The 21,947-nt window shown below is 44.8% G+C and overlaps 3 protein-coding genes across 12 annotated transcripts in view; 1 reads left to right on the top strand and 2 right to left on the bottom strand.

Moving 5' to 3' along the window:
• Positions 1-1,184: 1,184 nt before the first annotated feature.
• Positions 1,185-10,975, bottom strand: POU2AF3 (POU class 2 homeobox associating factor 3). The gene is made up of 5 exons (XM_042232914.1): positions 10,884-10,975; positions 8,975-9,069; positions 4,860-4,914; positions 3,232-3,461; positions 1,185-1,857 (listed from the first exon to the last, which is right to left on the bottom strand). The coding sequence occupies exons 1-5, from the start codon at positions 10,888-10,890 to the stop codon at positions 1,492-1,494; spliced, it is 753 nt and encodes a 250-aa protein (XP_042088848.1). The 5' UTR covers positions 10,891-10,975; the 3' UTR covers positions 1,185-1,491.
• On the top strand, positions 8,423-14,630 carry LOC114118386 (uncharacterized). Of its 10 annotated transcripts, XR_006056315.2 has the most exons (7): positions 8,423-10,071; positions 10,806-12,166; positions 12,295-12,342; positions 12,510-12,616; positions 12,945-13,051; positions 13,885-13,997; positions 14,525-14,630. XR_006056315.2 is itself a non-coding variant. In XM_042232912.2 (2 exons), exons 1-2 carry the CDS (start codon positions 9,206-9,208, stop codon positions 10,852-10,854), a joined length of 915 nt encoding a protein of 304 aa, XP_042088846.1. In that variant the 5' UTR covers positions 8,423-9,205; the 3' UTR covers positions 10,855-14,630. The 10 variants fall into 10 exon arrangements, 1 of the variants encoding a protein (XP_042088846.1); XR_009596493.1 differs by having other exon boundaries at positions 13,885-14,630; XR_006056319.2 differs by having other exon boundaries at positions 10,806-10,910; positions 12,004-12,616; positions 13,885-14,630.
• Positions 12,744-21,947, bottom strand: part of POU2AF2 (POU class 2 homeobox associating factor 2) — a 48,266-nt gene continuing 39,062 nt past the window's right edge. Inside the window, exon 5 of the mRNA XM_042232911.2 lies at positions 12,744-21,172. Coding sequence (XP_042088845.1) covers positions 20,771-21,172 — 402 coding nt within the window. The 3' untranslated portion in view covers positions 12,744-20,770. The remainder of the gene's footprint in view (positions 21,173-21,947) is intronic.

The raw sequence follows: 21,947 nt of genomic DNA, 5'->3' as shown, positions 1-21,947 counted from the left end.
AAAGAAACCCACTGAGGTGGAGGTTTGTCACCTGCTTCCCCTCCATCTTCCAGCTCTTGTGCTTGGCACCTTCTTTTCCTGTGGGCAGTCCGACCCAGCTGGAAAGTTCTGACTATTTGTAGGCAGCTGGGAACACAGTTTTGTGTCAACAGGGAGGTTGGGGTTTAATGGAGAATGATTCCTCAGGCTCCTGAGCAGTCTTTTACAAATGGCAGCTCAAACGTTTCACCAGTGGTGAGTAGGGAGCACCTCTTGGTATTTTTCAGACCCAAGCGCAGCCACTTATTGGCTGCGTGACAGTGGGCAGGTGACTTAACTTCTCTGAACCTCAGACTTCTCATTTTGCTATCAATGTTATTGTGAAGATTGAGATGATGTGTGAGAAGATCAACAGACAATTCTGGCACATAGGAAGGGCTCAGAAAATGGTAGCTGTGGCCAGTACCAATGGTACCAGTATTTCTTCCATTGTGCTGAACCTCAGGACATGGAAAATGCCCCCAGACCTCACTGTGGAGATGAAGTCCTGTGCCTTCATGCCTTCAACAAACAGAATTCAACAGTATAGTTTTAGGATAGATAACTTTAGTAGCTCCTTTTCACCTTGAAAGACAGTTGGCCTTGTTCAAACAGATTAATCAGAGGAAGTTCAATTGTAAATAACATGGTCAATCCTATAAATCAATCTGTAAAGAAGTGATGCATATTTAAAGACCTAAAGCAGAAATTCAGAAATAAAAGGTAACAAAGAACTGCATGGCAGCTCTCAAGAGAAAGATGAAGTATTTGCCCTTGAAGTTTACAAAACAGGATTTTGGATATGAAAAGAATTATCTACAGTTTAACCATGCTGTAGGTAAGATGTGCTTTTGGGGCATCTTAACCTTCCATTGACCAGTGATAGACACGAGAAACTAATGATTCATACACGCCTTTCTCAGATGTTACCCCAACATGTATACGCCCGTCTAGTGGTGGAGGCTGAATGTCCCTCTTTAGCCATCACAGCTGTGTCTACCCTCCATGCCCCCAGGAGCCAAGGCACCTCACTGCATTAAAATAATTTTCAATCTGTGAACAAGAGGGATTAAATACTAAATAGTGATTCTTGATTTCTAGAATAACTTGATATTATTCATATCAGCTGGGGAATGACTAGTGGAAAATTTAAAAAACAAGCCAACTTTTAGTAATACAAAATTATTTATTAGTTAAAAAATTATCATTTGTTCGTTACACAAAAAAAGTAAAACAACCGAACGTTCCCTACAAAAATTTTAACCGTAAGCAGGAGTAGGAGTGGAACTATGACTGAGCCTAAGGACTCCATCTTAATGCCTTAATTAGTGTCAGAAAACCAAAAACGGTGACATGTAAACTGCACCTGTGATACTTTGTTAGCAGGTTGTATATTTTGAGTTGTCATCTAGAAGTGGTAAAAAAGAAAAAATAGATGTAAGCATGTTATGTTCCAAATAGGCGTCATTTCTATTAACTGTAGCAAATGTCCCAATTTGCTTCCCTCTTATAGAAATCACTGCTTGCTGCTGCGGAGGGAGCGAAATTCACATAGTCTGTGCTGGGGTAGGAAAAGCAGTCTGAGGCTCTGAAGGCATCCAAGCGTTCGGCCTCACAGGAGGCACAGCAGCAGATGGAGGCGGGGGAGAAGCTGTCATACTGGGCATGCGCGGGCGGGTGAGTGTAGGTGTAATCTCCCGACGGGTGGCCGCAGTTCCTGGTGTCCAGCTGGGGGAGAGCGGTGTGGCTCTCCGCGGCGTATGAAGGCAGCTGAGCAGGACAGTAATTGTAGTCTAAAGAGCCAGAGAGAGTGGAGGAATCCGAAGGCGATTCTGGCGTCTAGAGAGGTGAAAAGCAAGGACCAATAAGCGTGATAAATTAGACAGGATTAAAAGAACTGAATAGAGCGGATTTATTAACTCAAAGTAAAAGAACATTAGGGGTGAAAAAAAGGAAAAAGCACAACAAAACCATCCGACTCAACCCAAATCTGCAGAAGTAATTTTATTTGCTGGCTGTGTGATTTCATGACACCACATTCTCTATTTACCTATTTCTTTCCCAACAATAAATTGCCCTGCTTCACTGGCTTTCTTTGTTATAAGCATACTTTACAGGATGCTTTGTTCTTGAAACCACAAAATCCCATTGTGCCTGGTCACCTGCACATAGAATCTTGCTGTGTGCCTCGATGTAAGGGGCAAGTGGCAACCTGGATGTTTCTCCACACCCTTGACTGTGGAGAAGGTGAACATACACGGGGAGAGCTGGGATCCTCACGGAGCCACTGTTTGGGAGGCTCCAAGACTCCAAACTCCTGTTACAGGCACTGAAGTCTTGTCTTCTGTGGAGAAAGGTACTTTCTGCTCCCTCTTAAGCGGGTCCACGATTGTTACTGAGAAAGCCTAACTTGGAAGCTGGAAGAGAAGTGGATGTTTGGGTGGCCCCTGTGTGTATATCTTGTAGAGTTAATTTCTTATTCCCTTAAAATTCACTTATTTACATGGACTTTTGACAAACCAAAAGCAAGAAAGAATTTACATTAAAAAAACCTGTTTTTAAGGTTTAACAGTATCTAAAAGACATCTTCAACAATTGGTAACTACCAATGGAAGCCTCACTCCATTTGAACTGATAACACATTTTCAATAATTTAAGGTCCGATATGGACAATGCAAATGTTTTCAACTATTAGGGCTTCATTTTTCACCAACCATCTCAGACCAAAATGGGCTATTGTGCCTGTACCAGACCAATACGACCAGTTAGGAGAGCCAATTAAGTGTCAAAATAAAACAGAAATAGCCCCTTATCAGATGACAGTTTGCCTTGTTGACACAGCCTTAATTCCATTTTCTAGAACTCAAAACTCCAAGGGCCATTGTTTAAATCAATGATTTTCAACGAAGAGAAGTCTGAATTTTACAGTTTAAAAACATTAAATGAATATTGCTGGGAAACCTCTTTTTATGGCCACACACCAATGTACTTGGGCATAGCTGACTCAGGAAATCGTGATTACGCATGTTTCCAGAGGTTTTTGCCCTTCAATGTGTGGCTATTTCTACCTCTATTGGGTTTTACATCAGTCTTTGCTGGCTTCCTGGATGATTTCCTTGTTGATAGCGTTTGTATGATTTCTCACGAGATGATACAAACTCTCTGCCCCATAGTAGGCAATAACAGGTTTTGTAAAGAACAGAGATAAATTACCAGGCTCTGGTTAAAGCAGAAAGGGGCAGCTTGGAAGCTGTCTGGGAAATAGTGTGGAGTACTTTGCGTGGAACTGAGCGAAGGATCCGGGTGTGTCTCTGGCTGAAGGTAGGAATCAAATATCTGGTCCAGAAAGCCTGGGCTTTCTTCACAAGAAACACAACTGGAAAATTCTCGGGGTTGGAAATAATTGGGTGTGGAAGGAATTGGTTCAGGCTCAAAATACAGTCCTAGAAGAAAAAGGAACAGGAGAGGTTTTGGTTTAAAAACTGCACTTACATATTTGAATGGAATTCTAGTCTATATTCTGAACATTTACTACATCTCGGGGGAAAAGGGGAAAGTTTGAGAAAAGTAAATAGGCAGGCAATTTGGATTTTTAAAGTTGCCTTAGTTAATTCAAGCCCAATGAAATGAATCTGATTAGTAACTAGGGGATTTATTCAGAAGGTGAAAAGAAAAGAATGGTGATCCAATTTCTGTCCAACTGTCACAGCCAAGCTCAAACTTTCACTGTCCAGTTTCTTGGACTATAAGCGCCAACACCCAGCCCCTATCTGCAGTCCACGTGAACCTCATCTCTCAAAAGTAAACTGTAGAGTTGCTTGAGGCTTTAAGAAAACTGATGCCATGGCAAATAATCCTCTTGATCTAGGGTTAATTGCTTTCTAAAAGTTTTCACACTGAGTGACTGAACTGAACTTATTTTGAGGAGTATTATAAATGACAACACAAATCATAAAAGGGAGAAACCAGGAATATAGAATACAAACTAGTATTATTTGTTTTATATTACAAAAAAGCAAAAATGTTTTGTTAGTGAACACGTTACGTTACACGTGATCAAGGAATTAATCTAAGGGATTAAATACCAAACAGGAATAGCTCTGAAAACATGACTCTTTTTCCATTTTAGTATTAATAGGCCCCAAGTCTGATTATTATCCTGAAATGCTCAAAGAAGGCAGGCTTAGAGGAAGGACAGAACACTGGAGGTTTTGAAGTCTCAAGGCTCCTTTAAGGTTGTTAAAGTGGCACATTCAGTGGGGAGTTCCCATAGTACAGGTTTCCTTATAGATGACCTCCTTCAACTCTGAGCTGTGAGTGGCATGGGTAGGAGTGTTTATGTAATAGCGTTATTCGTAATGGGCTGAGAAAACACACTTGTTTGAACTGCTTTCTGGGAAGAGAGAAAAGAAGGGGAGGGAAGCCCCTGTCGGCTAGAAACTAAGTGAAACAAGAGCAAAGGCATTATTCTAGGACCTCGGGATGTTCTGTTTTCCACCTAATAGTACACTTAAAAGATAACAGCTTTCAGAAAGCAATTCTGATCTTTTAATCAAGATTAGTTACTTGGAAATGAGGACCTGGAACTAATGTGAGGAACAAGCTCTTGGGACAGAGTAGATAGCAGAGAATAGACAGTTCAGAAATGAGGACAAAATGTTGCACCTGTTTCCTTGCTGGGCTTATATTTGGAGTCACCATGCCTTTTTTTTCACCTTCTGATTGGTTGGATTCCAATTAAATGGTGGTGCCTATCTTAACCCCTGAATCAAGTACTAAAAGCCTTTCCAGATGGACTTTTGCAAGTGTTTTGAGGGAACTGTAAGGCTGGCTGTACTGACCTGCAGAAGATGGTGGGACTGGGTCTGAAAGGTGGACACTGTTGCCTCCGGACTGCTGCCAAAGTAAGATGACCACAAAGCAAAGTGAAATAAGAGTTCTTTAAAGGGAAAGCTAAAACATTTTGACATGAACTATGTTGCCTTCTACTTTAAGGTAAGCCAGATCCTTTCTTCTAAAAAAACTTGCTGTTGTGAAATACAACCAATGTTATATCTTATTCAGATTCAACTTTTATTTTTGCTTGGGGATTTTTTTCTAATGTCTCCCACTTAAATTTTTATTAATTTTGATAAAAATTAATTTAAATGATTTTTATATTACATAAATGAACAGTGCAAGAAAACTCAGTAGAGTCTATTAAACTATTTAATTTAAAATTAATAAGGACTAACATTTATTTAATCCCAATTAGCTATAACTCAGTCAATCATTTCCTCAAAAGTTTCTTATACTATCTGTTGGCTTAATCCTGGATAGCTAAAAATAGTCACATGTTCTTCCTAGCTATGATATAACAAAATATTTTCTTAAAGTTGTAGTCAGTAGCCTGTAGCTTATCTACACTGTAGTTAATGGTTGGGAAATATTTTACTTCTCTGGACTTTTTATGCTATCTTCTATAAAATTTGCTTTTTTTCACCAATAAATACCTGAAGTTTACGAGTCTGTTCCTTTTAACTATTCAAAGAAAAGCAGCCTGTGTCCTTTGGTTAAATTAATAACTGTACTAATTGAGTAATTTAGGACTTTTTTATTTTAGGTTTCAGGTGGTGGCTTTAAAGTTTAAAGGGACCAGCATCGCTCCAAGAGTCTGTGCTAGGAAGCAGAGCTCCGCATGCCTGTCTCCTGTCTCGCGGGGTACACTCACAGCTGTACACTGAGCCCCTGGGAGCCTGCACAGTCAGTCGCTGCTGAAATAGGAGGTGGTGTTAATTTTGAAAATGATCCATGCTGTAATGTCATGAACCAGGAAGCTGGAATCCTTCACCAGCTCTTTATGCAAATATTTGGCTGCAGCTTGAGCTCAAGCACTTGGAAGGAGTGGGTTTTAAAAACTCGGCTTCATTGTAGAGCTCTCGTTAACCCCATTCCTCCCCCGGAATGGTCCCTTTGTAGACCTCCCCAGGTTATCTCCCTCAGGTATGTTTACAATATCCTACGTGATATTATCTTGCTAGTCATGGGTTCACTTTCTACTCTGCTCCAAGAATACAGTCTCCTCTCTCTAGATTTCAAACAGCGCAAAAATCTACAATCTATGATTTATAAAAACATATCTGTTTGAAAAAAATTATAGTAGAAAAGGGTAAATTATGTTTTTTGGTAAGTACTAATTCAAGTTTCTCTTTATCCTGTAGGTGAGAGAGTTATGTGTGTGTGTATGCGTGTATGTGTGTAGGGCTGTTTGTAAACTGATTCTGCTGAAGGAAGTTTTTGAAATGGACAAATCTGACATGCATTTGTGTCTCCTGGCACTACTGGATACCTTAACATTTGTCTCAATCTATAACTTCCATCCAGGATTGCTTTCTTAAAATTTCAAATTGTGGATACTACTTTGTCTTTATAACAAATTATGATAAATTTCTTCCTGCTTTACGTATTTGATAAAAAATCAACTCTTTCCTTGGCTTAATGCTTCCCAAATGTCTCCTTCAACCACTGAACAAATGGGAGATGATCTCTGTTAAACCAGAAGCAGGCATACATACACCATCCCCTGCTACCTGCCATCCGTGTCTACTGACTATACCTCCTAGGCTTCCTAGAATCCCAGATCCTTCTGCTGGTTCCCAGTGAGGAATTTTACATCTGACTCTCATAGTTAAATCATCTCTGTGTTACTCCTCCATGCCTGCGAGGACCTGGGTGGATATCATCTTCCAGAAAGCAAAGTTGGGGCCAGCTTTGCCCTGCATGTTCCTGCAAGGCACTGGTTTAGAAGTACTGCTTGATTATTTTTCAGAGAGGAATTCAGAAAAACTTAGATAAGTCAAACTGCTCTAGGGAATAGATACTGGTCAGATACACAAATGAAATGTTTCAGCCTTGCTTTCATTCCAGCAGCTAGCGAACAGGAAAACAGTGGCCAAACCAACCCAGAAGTGGCCAAGAATAATACAGTAGCCATGTGCAAGTGGGGCTTCTCCAGGTTGCAGCTGGAACAGAATGATACAAGGTGCCAAAGCCCCTTAATGAAAGATTACATTTTGTTAACATCCTGATGAATTTTTTTTTTCACCACTAGTATATCCCAGTTCCTTTGTTCCTGGGATTTTATTAATTTTAAAATAATCTCTGAAATAAAGGAGTTGGTAGTTAAGGCTACCAGACTCCTGCTCAGTACAGCCGGATCTGCAGGAAGATGAATTTAGGGAGCCAACAGGTGGGAAGGTTGTTTGTTTTTTTTTCTTTTCAAAGAATAAGCAGGTCTTGGTCCCACTTTTTGCTCTACCATTAGCAACTGTAAGGCTTTGAACTTTAGCTGTAATAGAGGCATACAGATCCCTGATCCACTCACCTCTCCTGGTTATTATAAGAACTAAAAGAAATAGTGAGTGTGCAAAAGTGCTTTAAAAGAACCACTGGAAAGCCCTCTACAAACGGAAGAAAGTTTAAAACTTTAGCATGAGCTGAAGTTCTACATATGGAGGTCCTGACTTTGCATGCATGCTCACTGGCTCAGAAGTGTCTGATTCTTTGCAACCCCACAGACTGTAGCCCACAGGCTCCTCTGTCCATGGGATTATCCAGGCAGGAATACTGGAGTGGGTTGCCATTTCCTCCTCCAGGGGATCTTCTTGATGCAGGGATTGAACCTACATCCCTGTGTCCCTTGCATTGGCAGATGGATTTTTTTTTTTTTTTAACCACTGAGCTACCTGGGAAGCCCACCAACTTGACATCCAGCAAATATAAAATTTGTACTGCCCATGCCATATCACAGCAACCTCTGAACTCTGAGCAAAGGCTGTGAATGAACACTAGTGAATATCTGACTTTTAACTTCCGATTCTAATTTTATTTTAGCTCCTAATAATGATAGCTAACATGTATTGGGCACTTTCTAAGTGGAAAGTGTTCTTCTAAGTGTTTATGTGTAATAACGCATATACTCCTCACAAAATCCCATTATCTCCAGCTTAAAGATGAGGAAACCAAGACATGAGAGACTGAATAACTTGCTCAAGCCTTCACACAATGGAGGAACTGAGGTCTGAACCCAGTGCACTGGTTCTAGAACCTGTGTTCACCACGCTACGGGATCTGCATCTTCCCCAAAAGGCCCATTTTATGAAATCAGGCATTGCACACAAACAGCACTGGACACAAAAACTGTTGTGGGACAGATGCCAATAAGCTGAAGACAGGACCAGTCTTACCTCTGGCAATATGGGCCCATCCTTCGTATCTGAATCTACAGCCAAACCCACCCAAAGGCAACTGTGATCATGGGCTCTAATTGCCCTCTCTTGGAGGAAACCACCCTAGTTTATTTGGTTCTGCTGCTGAGCATTCTTGCTAGTATCTTCTGCTTTAGGATGCACATAAAGTGGTAGGTATCCTTATGACTGCCCAGGTCTATCTCATAACCCGGAAGTGCTTAAGGCTTCATCACATATAAGGAGGTGGTTCTATATTCCAAGCTGTCTCCTCTGAGGCTACACAGCCCCTTTCAGCTGGGTAATTTCAGTGCTTGGGATCAGAAGAATGAGGACAGAGGGTGCAGTGAGGGGGAGGTTCCATGGAGAATCGCCCCATGAAGGGCTCCCTAAAAGGACATTTCTGGGAGAGATTTCCTTTGCCTATGTGAGGGCACATACACTATCTCCCTACAGAATAAGAACCTACTTACCTACTGGCTGCTTCTCTCCCTGCACTGGATCAACATGCTTGACTACGATCAGTGAGGTCTGGGCTCCCCCAAGTTCTGAGCCCCACAACATGTCTGTTCTCTGTGGTGAACTGGGATGAAGGTGGGCACAGGTGTTATAAGATCAGCTAAAGAAGGCCAGGTCTGGGGATGGTCACGGGAGGCCTCCTACACTTTCCCAGACACAGGGCAGAATGAAGCTGAACGCCATTTGGGAACAAGTGAAGGGTTTATGCTTACGGTTCCCCCCGAGGCTGCCTGGTGTGCCCTTCTCTGCCGCAGCAGCTCTTTCACCGTGATCTTCACCCGGACACCTTGGTACACCTTAGGTTTTTCTGGGGAAAGGCAACTGAGTCAGCGGTCAAGGGTAAGGTCTGCAGTGTCAGGCAGGGGTGTAGGGGTCTTAATAAACGATGGCATCTAATGCCAGATCTCTAGGTCTGGACAACGCCAAAGAATGCGAAAAGGCAGATGGGAAAGAAACTCAAATTTCTCAAACTTGAAAGGATGAAGGGATTACCACGGGCAGATTTCAGGGCTCCAGTGGAAACAGAACCTATGGAAATCTGTGGGCCCACCCACCCCAGGTTGGGCACAGGTTTTTCTGCTCAGGAATGTGGAGACCAGTCTAGGGAGCCTCTCCCCCTTGGCTCAGTTAGGGAAACCCAGGGTTCTGGTCTGGAAGAGAGAGCGGGGGGAGGGTCTGGATGCTTCAGCACTGACCTAGCCCACCTCACTCCCACTCCAGTGGAAGTTCCGAGTCCCTTCCTTTCCCACGGGACCAGTGGTGGCTTCTGGGGAGCCTCTGACCTCAGTGTGTCCCTGGTCTGGAAGCCAGCCCTGGGGCAAGCAGCGGGAGGTTGGGGTTTGGCCGACCCTGGGCCTTGGATCGGCGAGGGGCGCACTAGGCTAAGCCCAGTAAAGGGACCAGGCCTGAGAACTGCCCCCCATCCCTCGCGTCTTTTTCTCCTGCCTCCTCTCTCCTTGCCCCCTTTCTGCGCCTTCGTCTCTTTCCCGCCTCCCTCCTTAGGCCCCGCTCCTGCTCGCCCCTATTCCCGTCTCTCCCCACCCCCTCCCTTTCTGGGGCTGGCATTTCCCGGCGGCGCCCGAAGCCTCCAAGTCGAGTCCGCGCAGCGCGAGCCCTGGGGAGGCGTGCGGGGCGGCCCAGGGCCGCGCGCTCTCGGCAGGGAAGCCGCCCTCCAGAAGGGGCCGCCCCGGGCTGCCCGGCTCCCGGGAGAGGCTGAGCGCCCGAGGGGTCGGCGAGGAGGGCGTCCGGCGCGCCGGGAGCTCGGGGCAGCCGCGGCCCCGAGTGGCGGGTGGGGGGACGCGGAGCCGCGGTGAGTAGGTCGGGCCGGGCGAGCGTTCGCGGGGAGGAGGCCGCGGGCGTCCGGGCGCGACTCCGGCCCTGACCTCGACCCCGGAGAGCGCGAGTGCGGGACAGCCGCGCGCGGAGGGGCGGGCCGCTCAACCGGCCGGAGCGCCCGCGACCGTGTCGGGCCGCCAGCGCCTCGCCTGGTCACTGCAGAGACCGCCGCAGGACCGGTGGGAGCCCCCGGGGCCGGGTCCCGGGAGCTAGACGTCTCCCCCCGCAAAGGAGGTCGCGCAGTTCGTCGCCCAGACCCAGGGGATCCGCATCTGGCCCGCGGGGCTGGGCGGCCGCACCCCCGCCGCCATCCACCGTGTCCCGGAGACTTCCTCCCCGGGTCCGCGGCCCCACGGGCAGCGAGTGCGGCCCGGGGTCCGCGCAGGAACCGCCACGGCCCGGCTCTGGGCGGCCGGCGCGCGTCCCTGGCTCATCGCGAGCCTCTAGCTCCCCCCGCCGCCGCTGCTGCGCGCGCAGAGTCCGCGCCGCCGCCGAGAAGTCCCAGGGTCACATCTGTGGCCAAGTGAGCGGGCCGGTGGTGGATCCCGCGGGACGCGGACCGCCGCGGCGGCCGACTGGGTTTCTGGGCCTCTGCCCTGGGGACCAGACGCCGAGTGGGAGCGGCCACAGCGTGGCCCGTGCCCTCTCCTGATCGATCCAGGGCTCCTACTTGCATGCCCTGACTTTGTGCCTCTCTGTTCCATGCAGGAAAAGTCGTGGAAATACACCCGGATCAAAACGCCCCTCGCCCTCGTGACCCTAACCCAGAAGAAGCAGCCGAGTTACCCGACATCGTGGTCAGCAGAAGCTGAGGTGGTGGCTGGATGCTGCAGCTGCAGGGACTCAGCGTGGAGGAGGGCTCCTGTGCAGGGGGAGAAGCAGAGATGCAACATTTTTAAAGTTTCACAAAGCATCCAGCTGCACCCAGGTTCCTGGAGCAGGAGACAAACAGAATTAATGTTTTATACCTTCGGGTATAGGTTTGAGTTTTTTCCCCCTCATGCCAAGTATTTAAAACCTCTAGAAACCCATGATTTGACAATCAATGATTGCGCGATACTTTCAATTTGAATATTCAAAGGCTTAACAAAATGGACTATCTTCTGCAGAAATCCTGCACACAGGCACCCCAGGGAGAGTCCACAGAAACAGGGAGTGAGACCCCTTTTGGTCCTGACCCTTGCTTTTACTGTATTTTGAGCATTTTGCCCACCTTCCCACAGAGAGGGCAGAAATCCTCAAAGATGCTCTGTGTTTCTGCCTCAAAGGGAGCTCTGGGATCCATGAGTGACCTAGGCTGCCCTTCATGTCCACCTGAGCCAGACTGACTGGGCTGACTGGTTTCCATCTCCTCAGTCTCTGTTTTAAGGGAAAATCTCAGGTTTTGGGGAGTGAACGTGGCAGCCAGTAGGTATGGCCTGGCAAGAAGTCACTCTGGGCCCAGGTTGCAGGCTGGAGGCCTGCAGAGGGCTTCGCTCTGCTCCTCATCTCCGTCTGGCCCCGCCTGGCCACGTGCCGGCTTCCCTCCCCTTTTCCCCCCTGCTCTGTGTCTGTGCCCCAGACACTGGGGTTTCAGTACAGAATGCCTGCACATTAAGACCCTTTGCTCCTCCCCACAGAGCTGGGGATGCCTGTGGGGCCTCACCCTCTGGAGAGTTTCTGATTCTGGTGGTTTTTCACTATGAAGTTCCCTTTTTGTTTTTTTTTTTCTCTCCTCTTTTTCCCTCTAGAGCCACCCCTGCCTTTTGGCCACAGGAGCGTGTGTTAAGAAAGGATAATAAGCTTGGCTTTTGCTCATTTTAGCTGAAAGAATATGGATTTGGGTTCAGGCCTTCACACTTTGGGTGAGAGGTGGGAGGGCTTTGAGGTCAGCTGCCCCCTCGGTCCCGGCCTAATCCCCTCACAGATAACCTGACGTTGCGCTGGGTTATGCTCTCCAACCACCTGCTGTACCTCCCCTGTGTGATCTGGAAGCTTGAGAAGATATGAGAGGCCCAGAGAGTGAATGGGTGCCAGGCAAGATCCTCTCCTAGCCCCCAAGGGAAGGCAGAGTGGGGTTCCCTTTCCAGGTAAGCCAAGACATTTCCATGTTGCCAGGACAGGCAACGCTTATAGGCCCCTGTTCTTTGTTCTCTGAAATGCGTACAGTGGATTTGAGTGTAAAATACCCAGATGCTCTGGGATGTGTTGGTTGCAGGGTGGAGAAAGGAGTTCTCTAAGAGTGACAAGACACCAAGAGTGGTGGGTAAGTTGCCTGACAAGTGGAGCCATGTCTCTGGGGGAGGAGATCAGGGCTGGGGACCCTTGAGGTGGGCCTGGCAGTAGATTTGTCAGCAGTCCACCCAGAATCTGTCAGCTCTGGAGCCTCTTTCTCCAAAGGCACTGAGCCTATGTTTTTCTGATGGACCTTAGGACCAGCCTGGTGAGGAGGGGAAGGCCACCGGGAGTTTAGAGAGGAGAGCCCCTGTTTCCTTTCTCCATGCCCTCTTGTGCATGGGCACAGCCCTTCTCAGGAAACAGTGAGTCAAACAGCGCAGAATTAGGGACGGTCTCTTGTCCTTCTATCTTCCGTTCTCTTTTGCCCTCCTTTTTGTTTTACACTTATTTTCTTTTGATTTGCTTAAAAAAAATAATCTTCTCTTGCACCTTTGTGTTATTATTATTTTTTTTTCCTGGGTTTCTTTTTTTTTTTTCTTGGTCTCTCTTTTTGTCATCACTTTCCTCCATTCGTTATCTGTATTGCTGTTTTTCTCCTGGGCTTTGTGTGTGTGTCTGTTTTCCTGTGTTCTGGGGCGCTGTCTCAGTTTTTCAGGCTTAGTCACCTTCCTAATTTCTCCTTTCATGCAGAGATGGGCGGGGATGGCAGGAGCCATAGAGTGCCCTTAGCGACATCATGGAAACTGATGGTGGTGACTGGTTGCCCTTTGGAGAAGGCAGGCAGGGCTGCGTGAGAGGTGAGCGGTGTGGAGGCCACAGGCTCTATAGGGACAACAGAGACCTCTCTGTCCCTTCCTCCAGAAGCCTCTGCCCAAACCAGAGCAGCAATTCTGGGGGCTTCTGTGTTGGCCCCTAGCTGAAGTGATGGATGTTCCAGTGCTGTGGCTAGCTAGCAACTTTGGAAAACTGGATTTCCTTAGGCTGGAGGCCTGATTTGAGAAACAAGGCCCCCGCACCCCTCCTGCCCCAGTTTGCAGCCTAACATTAAGGAGTTTGGTTTCCACTGTTTCTATAATTGCAAAACCCTAGCACAGATACTTAAGGGCCAGATGCCACACCTGTAGGGTGAGGGAGTGTTCTTTCTAACTTGCACCTGTAAATTGTCCTTGTGGGGCCACGTGAGTCTTGTGGCCTGGAGCAGTGAGCTCGGCTCTGAGACCCCATAGCTTTGGATGTTCCTCATGGACGTTTTAGAGTTTGTCCTTCACTGAGTGTTTGTTGCAAGTCATGCACTGAATGGTAGAACCTCCCCAGATCCCAGATGAGGAAACAGGGTCAGAGGGATGAGCAACATGATCAAGATTACTGAGCAGGTACATGCAGGATTAGGAATCAAAGTTTCATAAATCCCTTACTCTTAACTATCATAGTTATCTCCCTGATCTTTTATAGCAGACACTTTCAAACTTTTTAGACTTCAACCCACAACTAAGAAATTCATCTTACACGTTCACATATTGTAACAGTATTTATATGCTTATAGAACAAATTTTCGTGGAACAATGTACTCCTATGCGTGTAATATGTTCTGAAATTTTCTGTTCCCTCTTTTCCATCTCGTATTATTTAGGAAAAATCTATGTTGATTGGGAGTCGCTGAGATAATTTAATGATCCGCGGATGAGTTGTGACTAAAATTGGAAAATCCTGGCTGTGAGACATGCGGACCCACTCGTCAGAGCTGTGCGTGAACAGCACGGGCTGTTGTGTGTGGACTCTGTGCGCTGTCTGCTGTGCTGTTGGCGTGTGTGGGGAGGCTGGGGCAGTGCAGATACTGACTGGAGAGTGGTCTGTAAACACTGGGGTCGCTGGAACCCCGAGAAGAGGCTGCCTGGAGGGGAGGAGGAGCTGCTAATTAGGCTAATGACAGCTTGTGTGCCTCAGACCGGGAACTCTTCTTTCTTGCTGGGGGCATGTGCTGTGCTTAGTCATTCAGTCGTGTCCAACTGTGTGTGACTCCAGGGACTGTAGCCCTCCAGGCTCCTCTGTCCATGGGGATTCTCTAGGCAAGAATACTGGAGTAGGTTGCCATGCCCTCCTCCAGGGGATCTTCCCAACCCAGGGATCAAACTCAGGTGTCCCACACTGCAGGTGGATTCTTTACCGTCTGAGCCACCAGGGAAGCCCAAGAATACTGGAGTGGGTAGAATATTTCTTCTCCAGGGGAACTTACCAACCCAGGAATCGAACTGGGGTCTCCTTCATTGCAGGTGGATTCTTTACCCACTGAGCTACCCTCATGGTTACCTGCTAAGTGTCTGCCCTGAGGTCCTGATCATCCCTTTGGAGTTTTTAATAAAAGACTGAAAAATAAAATGTTGTGGACTTTAACAGTTTCTCTTGCCTCAAAATGTAACACAAGGTCCTGATGTTTGGATGTTTAAAGGGATCTCTGAGGTATTGAGACAGACTTGGTGTGTTTTTCAAACATCCCTGCTGGTGGTCGTCTGGCCTAGGCTCCCTCTACCCTTGGGGATGAACTGTAGGCCTGTAGATGAGTCTTGAGGAAATGGGAGCTCACTGCATGTCAGGCAGCCTGTTCCTCTGCTGTAAATGTAACGATCACTGGCTGAGCCAAAATCCAATGTGTTGTGTTAGTCGAGCACCATCTACGTGCGTGGCCTGGTATCAAGCACCAGGAATACGAAGGCAGAGTCCTGCTTTCTGCCATCAACTGCTTGGTGAGTAACGCGGATTACCTGTTCTCCCACTTCCACACTGCTGCTCCTTCATTATGGGTCTGTCCAGCACATTCGTTGGTTCATTCATTCATCCAACAAGTGTATAATGATGACCTGCTTTGACCAGGCCCAGAGCTAAGCCTGAAGAAGTTATCACACTTCCTTCCACTCCTGCTGCAAACCTCTTCTTTTTGAGGTTCACCATCCATAGTTCCTCTAAGCCTTCATGTATTACAATATTTCAGATCTCTGAGCCACTGACCTTAGAAACCCTTAGTTGGTCCTTGACCGTCTTGAAGTCCTGTAACACCAGAAGAATGGGAATAGAATACATTTCTTTTTAAAGTTTTAAGCTGAATATTTTAACTGAAAAGTTTTGGCAGGCTTTTGTATGCAAATGACACTGCAAAGCATGATATTTTTCCCCCAAAGTAGGAGATTTTATTAAATTACACACATTTGACACATGGATATGGAAAGACTTTCAGTATAAGAAGAAGAAGGAGTTTATTCCCTCTAAATTTGACTATGGCTATAAATTCTCTTTATTAATGCAAAGTTCTTTTGTCATTCTTACTGAGGAACACTGTTACCAAACCTTGTGTGTAATATCAAGTTCCAAAAGTATGGAGGAAACAAGTACTTACTGGGACCAGTGTGAATACGTGGTCCATATGAAAATGACCAGGAAAACTATTATACGAAGGTTATTTAATGATTTGTGGTAAGTCAAAGTCTTTCCATAAAACAGATTCAAAGTTTTTACTTTAAGAGACTTCCGTGGGGAATGAGCATTTGATAGTTTATCATTTAGGAAGATACCATCAAATTCTTCTTGAAAAGTTCATCTTTTACTTAAAACATTTTTATTATGCAACATTTCAGACATACAAAAGCATTAAGATTACCATGATAAAAGCCTATGAATATATTATCAAGGTTAAGAAATATTATCAAGGCTAAGAAAAAATAATCGCTCACTTATGTTTAAATTTTTGGATTTTTCTACCTAAGATATTTGGTTAAGAGAGAAGGCTATTGATTTTCCTAATGTGAAGAGCTAATTCTTAGATATTGTTTGTTTTATCCACATTTTTTCCCTTCAGAACTTGGACATTTTTTACCTCTTTTCCTTTTGGCTTGTAATATACTGACAATTGCATATTACAAACCCACATATCTTATTTATCAGGAATTATGAATAAAGGACACTTTAATATCAAAGATCAAATAAGTCATGGTCTTATCATTTACAAATAAGTATAAAAGATTTTCTTATTATTTATTTATTCTGATCTTTAGGGTTTCTAATTCCTAATCTATTTATCATATTTGTTTTAATCACACCAGATATAATACCAAACACTGAGTAACTTTTATTTCTAAGAATTCTTAGTAATATTTACAGTCTACATAGATCCTAAATGAATTCATAAAACATTTTCTGCGCTACTTCAAAGGTTCAGTAATTTTCCTTGTTAAAGACATTCAAAAATACAAAATTAATCATCTTAAATATATTACCAGTAAAACTCAATATCCAGTACACTAAGTTAAACATTAAACCTGGCGAGGATTTTCTTGAACATCAGAACTGTCATCCACAGTGTTGGGATCTAAGTTGTTATTCATCTTTGTGGTATCATTTTTGCTCAATTTAACAAAGACTAACGGTAACACCTACAGCCTGCTGGACGCTAAGCCAGCTTCTGAGGACATAGAATTGAAATAATCAGGAGTCTTTTCCTTGATGAGTCTAGTTAGAGAAGCCTCTTTAGCCAGAGGGTACAATTTTGCGCTTAACCCCTCAAGAGTCAGCATTTATCGAGTATGGTATATAAGAGGAGCAGGTTAATATTGTTTTCAACGGAAGGGCTACCTGATAAAGAACTTAATGACAGAGTGTAAAGAATGAGTATAGGGACTTCCCTGGCGGTCCAGTGGCTAAGAATTCATTTTGCCATGCAAGGGACATGTGTTTGATTCCCTGCCGGGGAACTAAGATCCCACGTGCTGCTGGGCAACTAAGCCAGGGTGCCACAACTGAGCCCGCACGCCTAGAGCCCAGGCTCTGCAACAAGGGAAACCATTGATTGCAATGGGAGGCCCGTGCAGCACAGCTAGAGCAGCCCCACTTGCTGCACCTAGAGAAAGCCCACACGCAGCTAGCAAGACTCAGTGGAGCCAAAATAAAATGAAGGAGTAAATAAAACATTTTTAAAAACAGTATAATTTTAGTAATTTTTAATTTTTTTTTGGTAGAATGACTGTAACGTAATATGACTTAAACCTTGGACACCAATTGTTATTTCAATTCTTTAAATATAACTGATGTTTTATTTTTATGAATGTATTATTTAGATTTACACAGTAAAAATGGATCACAGAGGAATGACTAATACCTTTATACACACACACATATATATACATGCAAATATTTATTTTACTATTGGGGTTAGTAATTCTTTTCCCTTTGTGGAATTTTCTGTACAAGAAGTACTCTAGTACTAAAATCTCCCCCTTTTCCACTAGAGTGCCATCATATTGTATTAAATATTAACTGGGCTGTAGCAAGTCATAATGCTCATTTACAAGAAGTTATTTAATAAACGAGGCAAAGCTATTGTTTTCTTCTCTCATTCTTTGGGATTTGTATAGTATTAGAAGAGAAATGCAAACACTTTCAACTACATACTATAATATCTGTATTTAGTGATTTATAGGCAATCGCCTCTATTTTAGTTTTTGCATGGGCAAAGTTTGCTTTCCATTTTTTGTGGACATTGTCCTCTAGGGAGATAGCTTGAACTTGATATCACCATCTCTGCTTACATACTCTGTTTATTTTAAAATTGTTATTGGAGTATAATTTATTTACAGTACTGCGTTAGTGTCAGGTGTACAGCAAAGCAGATCAGTTACACACACACATATATGCACACTTTTTTAGATTCTTTTCCCAATAGGTCATTACAGAGTATGGAGTAGAGTTTCCTCTGCTATACAGCAAGTTCCTATTAGTTCTTTATTTTATATATAGTAGGGTGTGTATGTCAATGCGTCTGTCAATCCCTTTAATCTCTGCTTATTTCACATCTTAAGAGACCTAAAAGGGATGGTGTTTTGAACCTAAGCTCTTAAATTTTCTCTCACTTCCCCAGAAAAGCTGTGAGTCTGAGAAAAGCAGGTTTAATAAGGAGAGGGAAAGGAGAAGGTGTATTATTATTATTTTTTTTGACATCGTGCATTATTACAAAAAGGCACAGTTAGTCTCTGGAGTGCTCTAGGAAACAGAGAGTACATGAATGGGAAATGGAATAGGGAAATAGAATTTACTTCCCTGACATAAGTTTATATCTTGGTTTCACTTTTTAACAAGTATTGTAAATTCCCAGAGCAATAAAACAGAATTAAATGAAAATATATGCAGTATAGCAATACACTGTCAAGCTAAATAGAATTCTTAAAAATTATTTACTGTATTGAATTATTACTACCATTCCCCACTCCACTTGACCTTTTAGACTGGAGAACTGAAAAGGACACAGCCTATGGGCCGGTGTGTGTCTCCTTTTTTATAAATTAAATTTCCCAAACACTACGAGAAGACTTGCATGCTCTAAGAAGGATGTAGACACCACTGGTCACTGAGCTCTTCTTATCTGAGAGCCAGGTTATGAGAAGAAGAACATGACAAGTAAGCAGAAAGCAGCAAACCAAGAGAAATAAGCAAGCCTAATATTTAGTGTTATAATCAAATCAAAATTAAAGTTACAGGAACATATATTTATGATTTATACATACATTTATAATATCTGTGTTGCGTGATACTTGGTAACACAGAGAAGCAGTAGATGACTGTAATTATTATCAATTTCATACAGTCGATCTAGAAAAGTGACTTTAAGACCGTTCCTTGTGAAGGATCCTGTACCTCCAGGGATGGCCAGATCTTCTCCTAATGAGGGGCCTGTCATCCAGGTGTGAGTGAAGCTGGATGACAGATGGCTCTGCCAAAGATACTGGTAATCAGGACTAAGTTCTCCAGTTTGATCAGACTTCAGAAGGGCAGCTCCCTCTCCTGTTGTAGAAGCTACCCCCTTCCATGGTAGCTCAAAGTGAATACTGAGCAAAGTAAAGATTAGGCTGTGGGAAGGAGTGTGGGAGGAAGAAGCAGCCAGGGGACCTGGGAGAGTGCGGTCCAGCAGCTAAGGACCACCAGTGCTCCTTCCATCAGCATCTGTTCCTCTGAGGATGCTCTCCCAGGAGTGGGGTGAGGAGTAGGAGTAAAGGAGGCTCCTATTCAAGCATTTCTGTGGGGATGCCGCAAATCAGGAGTGTGGTTGCTCAATCAGAATATACTCTTGAATGCCCAGAGAAGGAACATCAATTATTCACTTCTAAGTGTGAATTACTATCCGTTTTTGACTTTCTAGACTTGTAAACAGAGCATGGGACCCTGTCACAGAGGATGTGGTGGAAACTGTTTTGAGTGGCTTTGGGCCCCTAGGAGACGGAGGAAAAAAACATTGGATTAGGAGAAGCCTGAAGGGTTAGAAAATGTGGTGAAGGGAATAAAGAAAAGAAGGTGGTAAGAAGACAAAAGGAAGATTCTGGGTGTAACCTGTGGAGCTTGACACAGGCTTTGCAAAGTTAAAGTGGGTGCAGGGTGTTTATGATGGGCTTGGCCTGCAGACAGGCATGGTACTCGGTGGGAATTACTGTGAGAGCTTAACTGGCAAAGGAATCCAAACCAATGAGACTTATATGAGACAGATTGATGCTTCAAATATCAGTTTCTTCATTTATACAAAGTAAGACCTATATATTTCTGGCCAATGAGCCACCAGCAAGGTCTCTCTTCAAATAGGAGGTGTGCGCACATCTGACACTATGTCCTTTAGAGCCCCTTTGCTTCTGGTGTTCTTGCCGACAGTCTAGGCCTGCTGTCTGTGTTTTCCTTATAATGCATGCATTCTTATTTGATTATAGAACATCCATTTTACTAATCCACTCTGATAACTGTTGGTGTATTCCATCAGAGAAACAATATCTAGCTTAATTGATCAAAGAGGCCATTGGTCAAAGAAAGGTTTTGGCCTTTATTGTTTTGGGGATTAGCCTAATTTTTGGACATCCTGGGCTTTAGTGCAGAGTCAAAACCATGTAGTCATGAAGCCATAGTGTCCTGGCTTCATCCTACTTTAATGACAATAAAGCATTTTTTTATGGCATCACATTTGTTACTTGCAAGTCATTATTTGTTATTTGCAATTCCCTGTAAGGTGAGAAATGTATGTAATATTTCACACTTTATAAAGTCACATGCTATAAAATGCATTTTGTTTTATGTGCCCTAATCTATTTTATACCCTATACATTCTCCTTTATTGAGGAACACACATAGTACATAACTAAGAAAAATTAGACAGGAAAATCAGTATGTTTTATGAGCTACATAAAGTTTTTAATGTAATTTAAGGAAAACTATCAGTGTTGAAATGACACTTCAAAGATAACAGAAGATTCAAAACAAAATGGGTTATTAAGCCCCAAAACCTCACAGTCAGGCTGTCTATCTCTGACACACTGAATTTACATTGTGGTGTGTTTCAGTGGGGTTATGGTGGGTGGATCACAAATGAATGCTGTCGTCTATTAACAAAGGGTGGCACAACAGCTTGTCCTGAAAACCCACTTCTGAAAGAACTGCCACACCACAAGAGTCTGTGAATACAGAGAACTGACTTAAAGCACAGAAGTCCTCTGGTGCCCTCAGTAGGCTCTGCGGCACTCGTATGCCCCCCACGCCAGGTTCCCATCATCTTTGGTCCATGGAGAAGCGTCCTGGAGGGCAGAGGTGTCTGCCCCCTCGTCTGGGGAGAAGGGCCCCACCTTGGGCGGTGGGTCACTGGACATCGTCATGAAAGAGGTGAAAGGGTAGGGGGCCGGGGTGGGGTACCCCTGCGTGTGGTACAGATCCTCCAGCGCGTGCAGTGAGTAGGACTGAACCCCGGTGAGGGGGCCCCCCCAGCCGGCGCTCCTGTGCTGGGCCACACCTCCTGACTCCAGCTGGGAGAGGGAGCTGGTGCTGGGTGCCAAGCTCTGCAGGGCATCGGCCGGCACGGGGTCTGGCTGGCTGAGGCCTTCAGGCACCGTCTGCTCCCACGAGTCCCTCTGAGGAGGATGGAAAGGTCACTGGGGTTAGTCACTAGGTGATGGTCTGATGGGGACACATTTCCTTCCCGACACAGGGGCCCATGTCTTCCAAAGCAGGCTTGGTGTCCTCCCTGTGCTGTCCAGCGCCTCGTTACAGGCGGCTTTCTCCTCTGCGGTTGGACACTGAGCGTTTTAGTGCCTTTCTTAGTCTAGAATTGGGTGTGTGTGTGTGCGCGTGTGTGCGTGTGTGTGTGTGTAAATAGAGTCCTTTCCCTAGAAAACATTAAATGAGTAAATGTGAAAATGATAAAATGAACATTTAGGCAGCGTTTCATCTACTCCTGGAAGGAGAAGCCTGTAAGTTACAGGGTGGGCTTCTAAGGGGGCTGGGAAGGCTATCGTGCCCCCAGGGATCAAAGACCTGGAGCCTCATAGGTTGGGGGCTGGAAAGGTTTAGGCTTGATTCAATGCTAGGCCACTTACTAGCATCCTGACTCTGAGTGCCTGGCTTTGTTCTTCTGTCAAATGGGGCTTTAATAACTATACCCTGAGCTGCTGCCAGTATTAAATGAACATGTGCACGTAATTCCCACTCTCTTGCGGCCTGTTTGGTCTAAAACCCCATGTCCACAGATGCATTCCTTTGTGGTCGTGGGCTTTACAGTTTTGTGTAAACAGGTTATTCGTGCTCTTTCTTATGAACTCATCTCTGGAAGGACTGTGAGAGAAGCAGATTCTAAAGGGTAGAAATACTGTCGGGGAAGGAGGAAGGAAGGGGAAGGTCAGAGGCCTC

Source organism: Ovis aries, chromosome 15 (genome assembly GCF_016772045.2).
Source record: "Ovis aries strain OAR_USU_Benz2616 breed Rambouillet chromosome 15, ARS-UI_Ramb_v3.0, whole genome shotgun sequence".
NCBI lineage: Eukaryota > Metazoa > Chordata > Mammalia > Artiodactyla > Bovidae > Ovis > Ovis aries.
This window is presented reverse-complemented; position numbering and strand designations above follow the sequence as displayed.

Coding starts and splice junctions, on each gene's coding strand:
- POU2AF3 (XM_042232914.1), bottom strand. Junction 4,915..8,974: donor AGGCAGCCTCGGGGGGAACC/GTAAGCATAAAC, acceptor TTACTTTGGCAG/CAGTCCGGAGGCAACAGTGT. Junction 3,462..4,859: donor AGTCCCACCATCTTCTGCAG/GTCAGTACAGCC, acceptor TTTTTCTTCTAG/GACTGTATTTTGAGCCTGAA.
- LOC114118386 (XM_042232912.2), top strand. CDS start 9,206: ATGGGAAAGAAACTCAAATTTCTCAAACTTGAAAGGATGAAGGGATTA. Junction 10,072..10,805: donor TGGGGGGACGCGGAGCCGCG/GTGAGTAGGTCG, acceptor TGTTCCATGCAG/GAAAAGTCGTGGAAATACAC.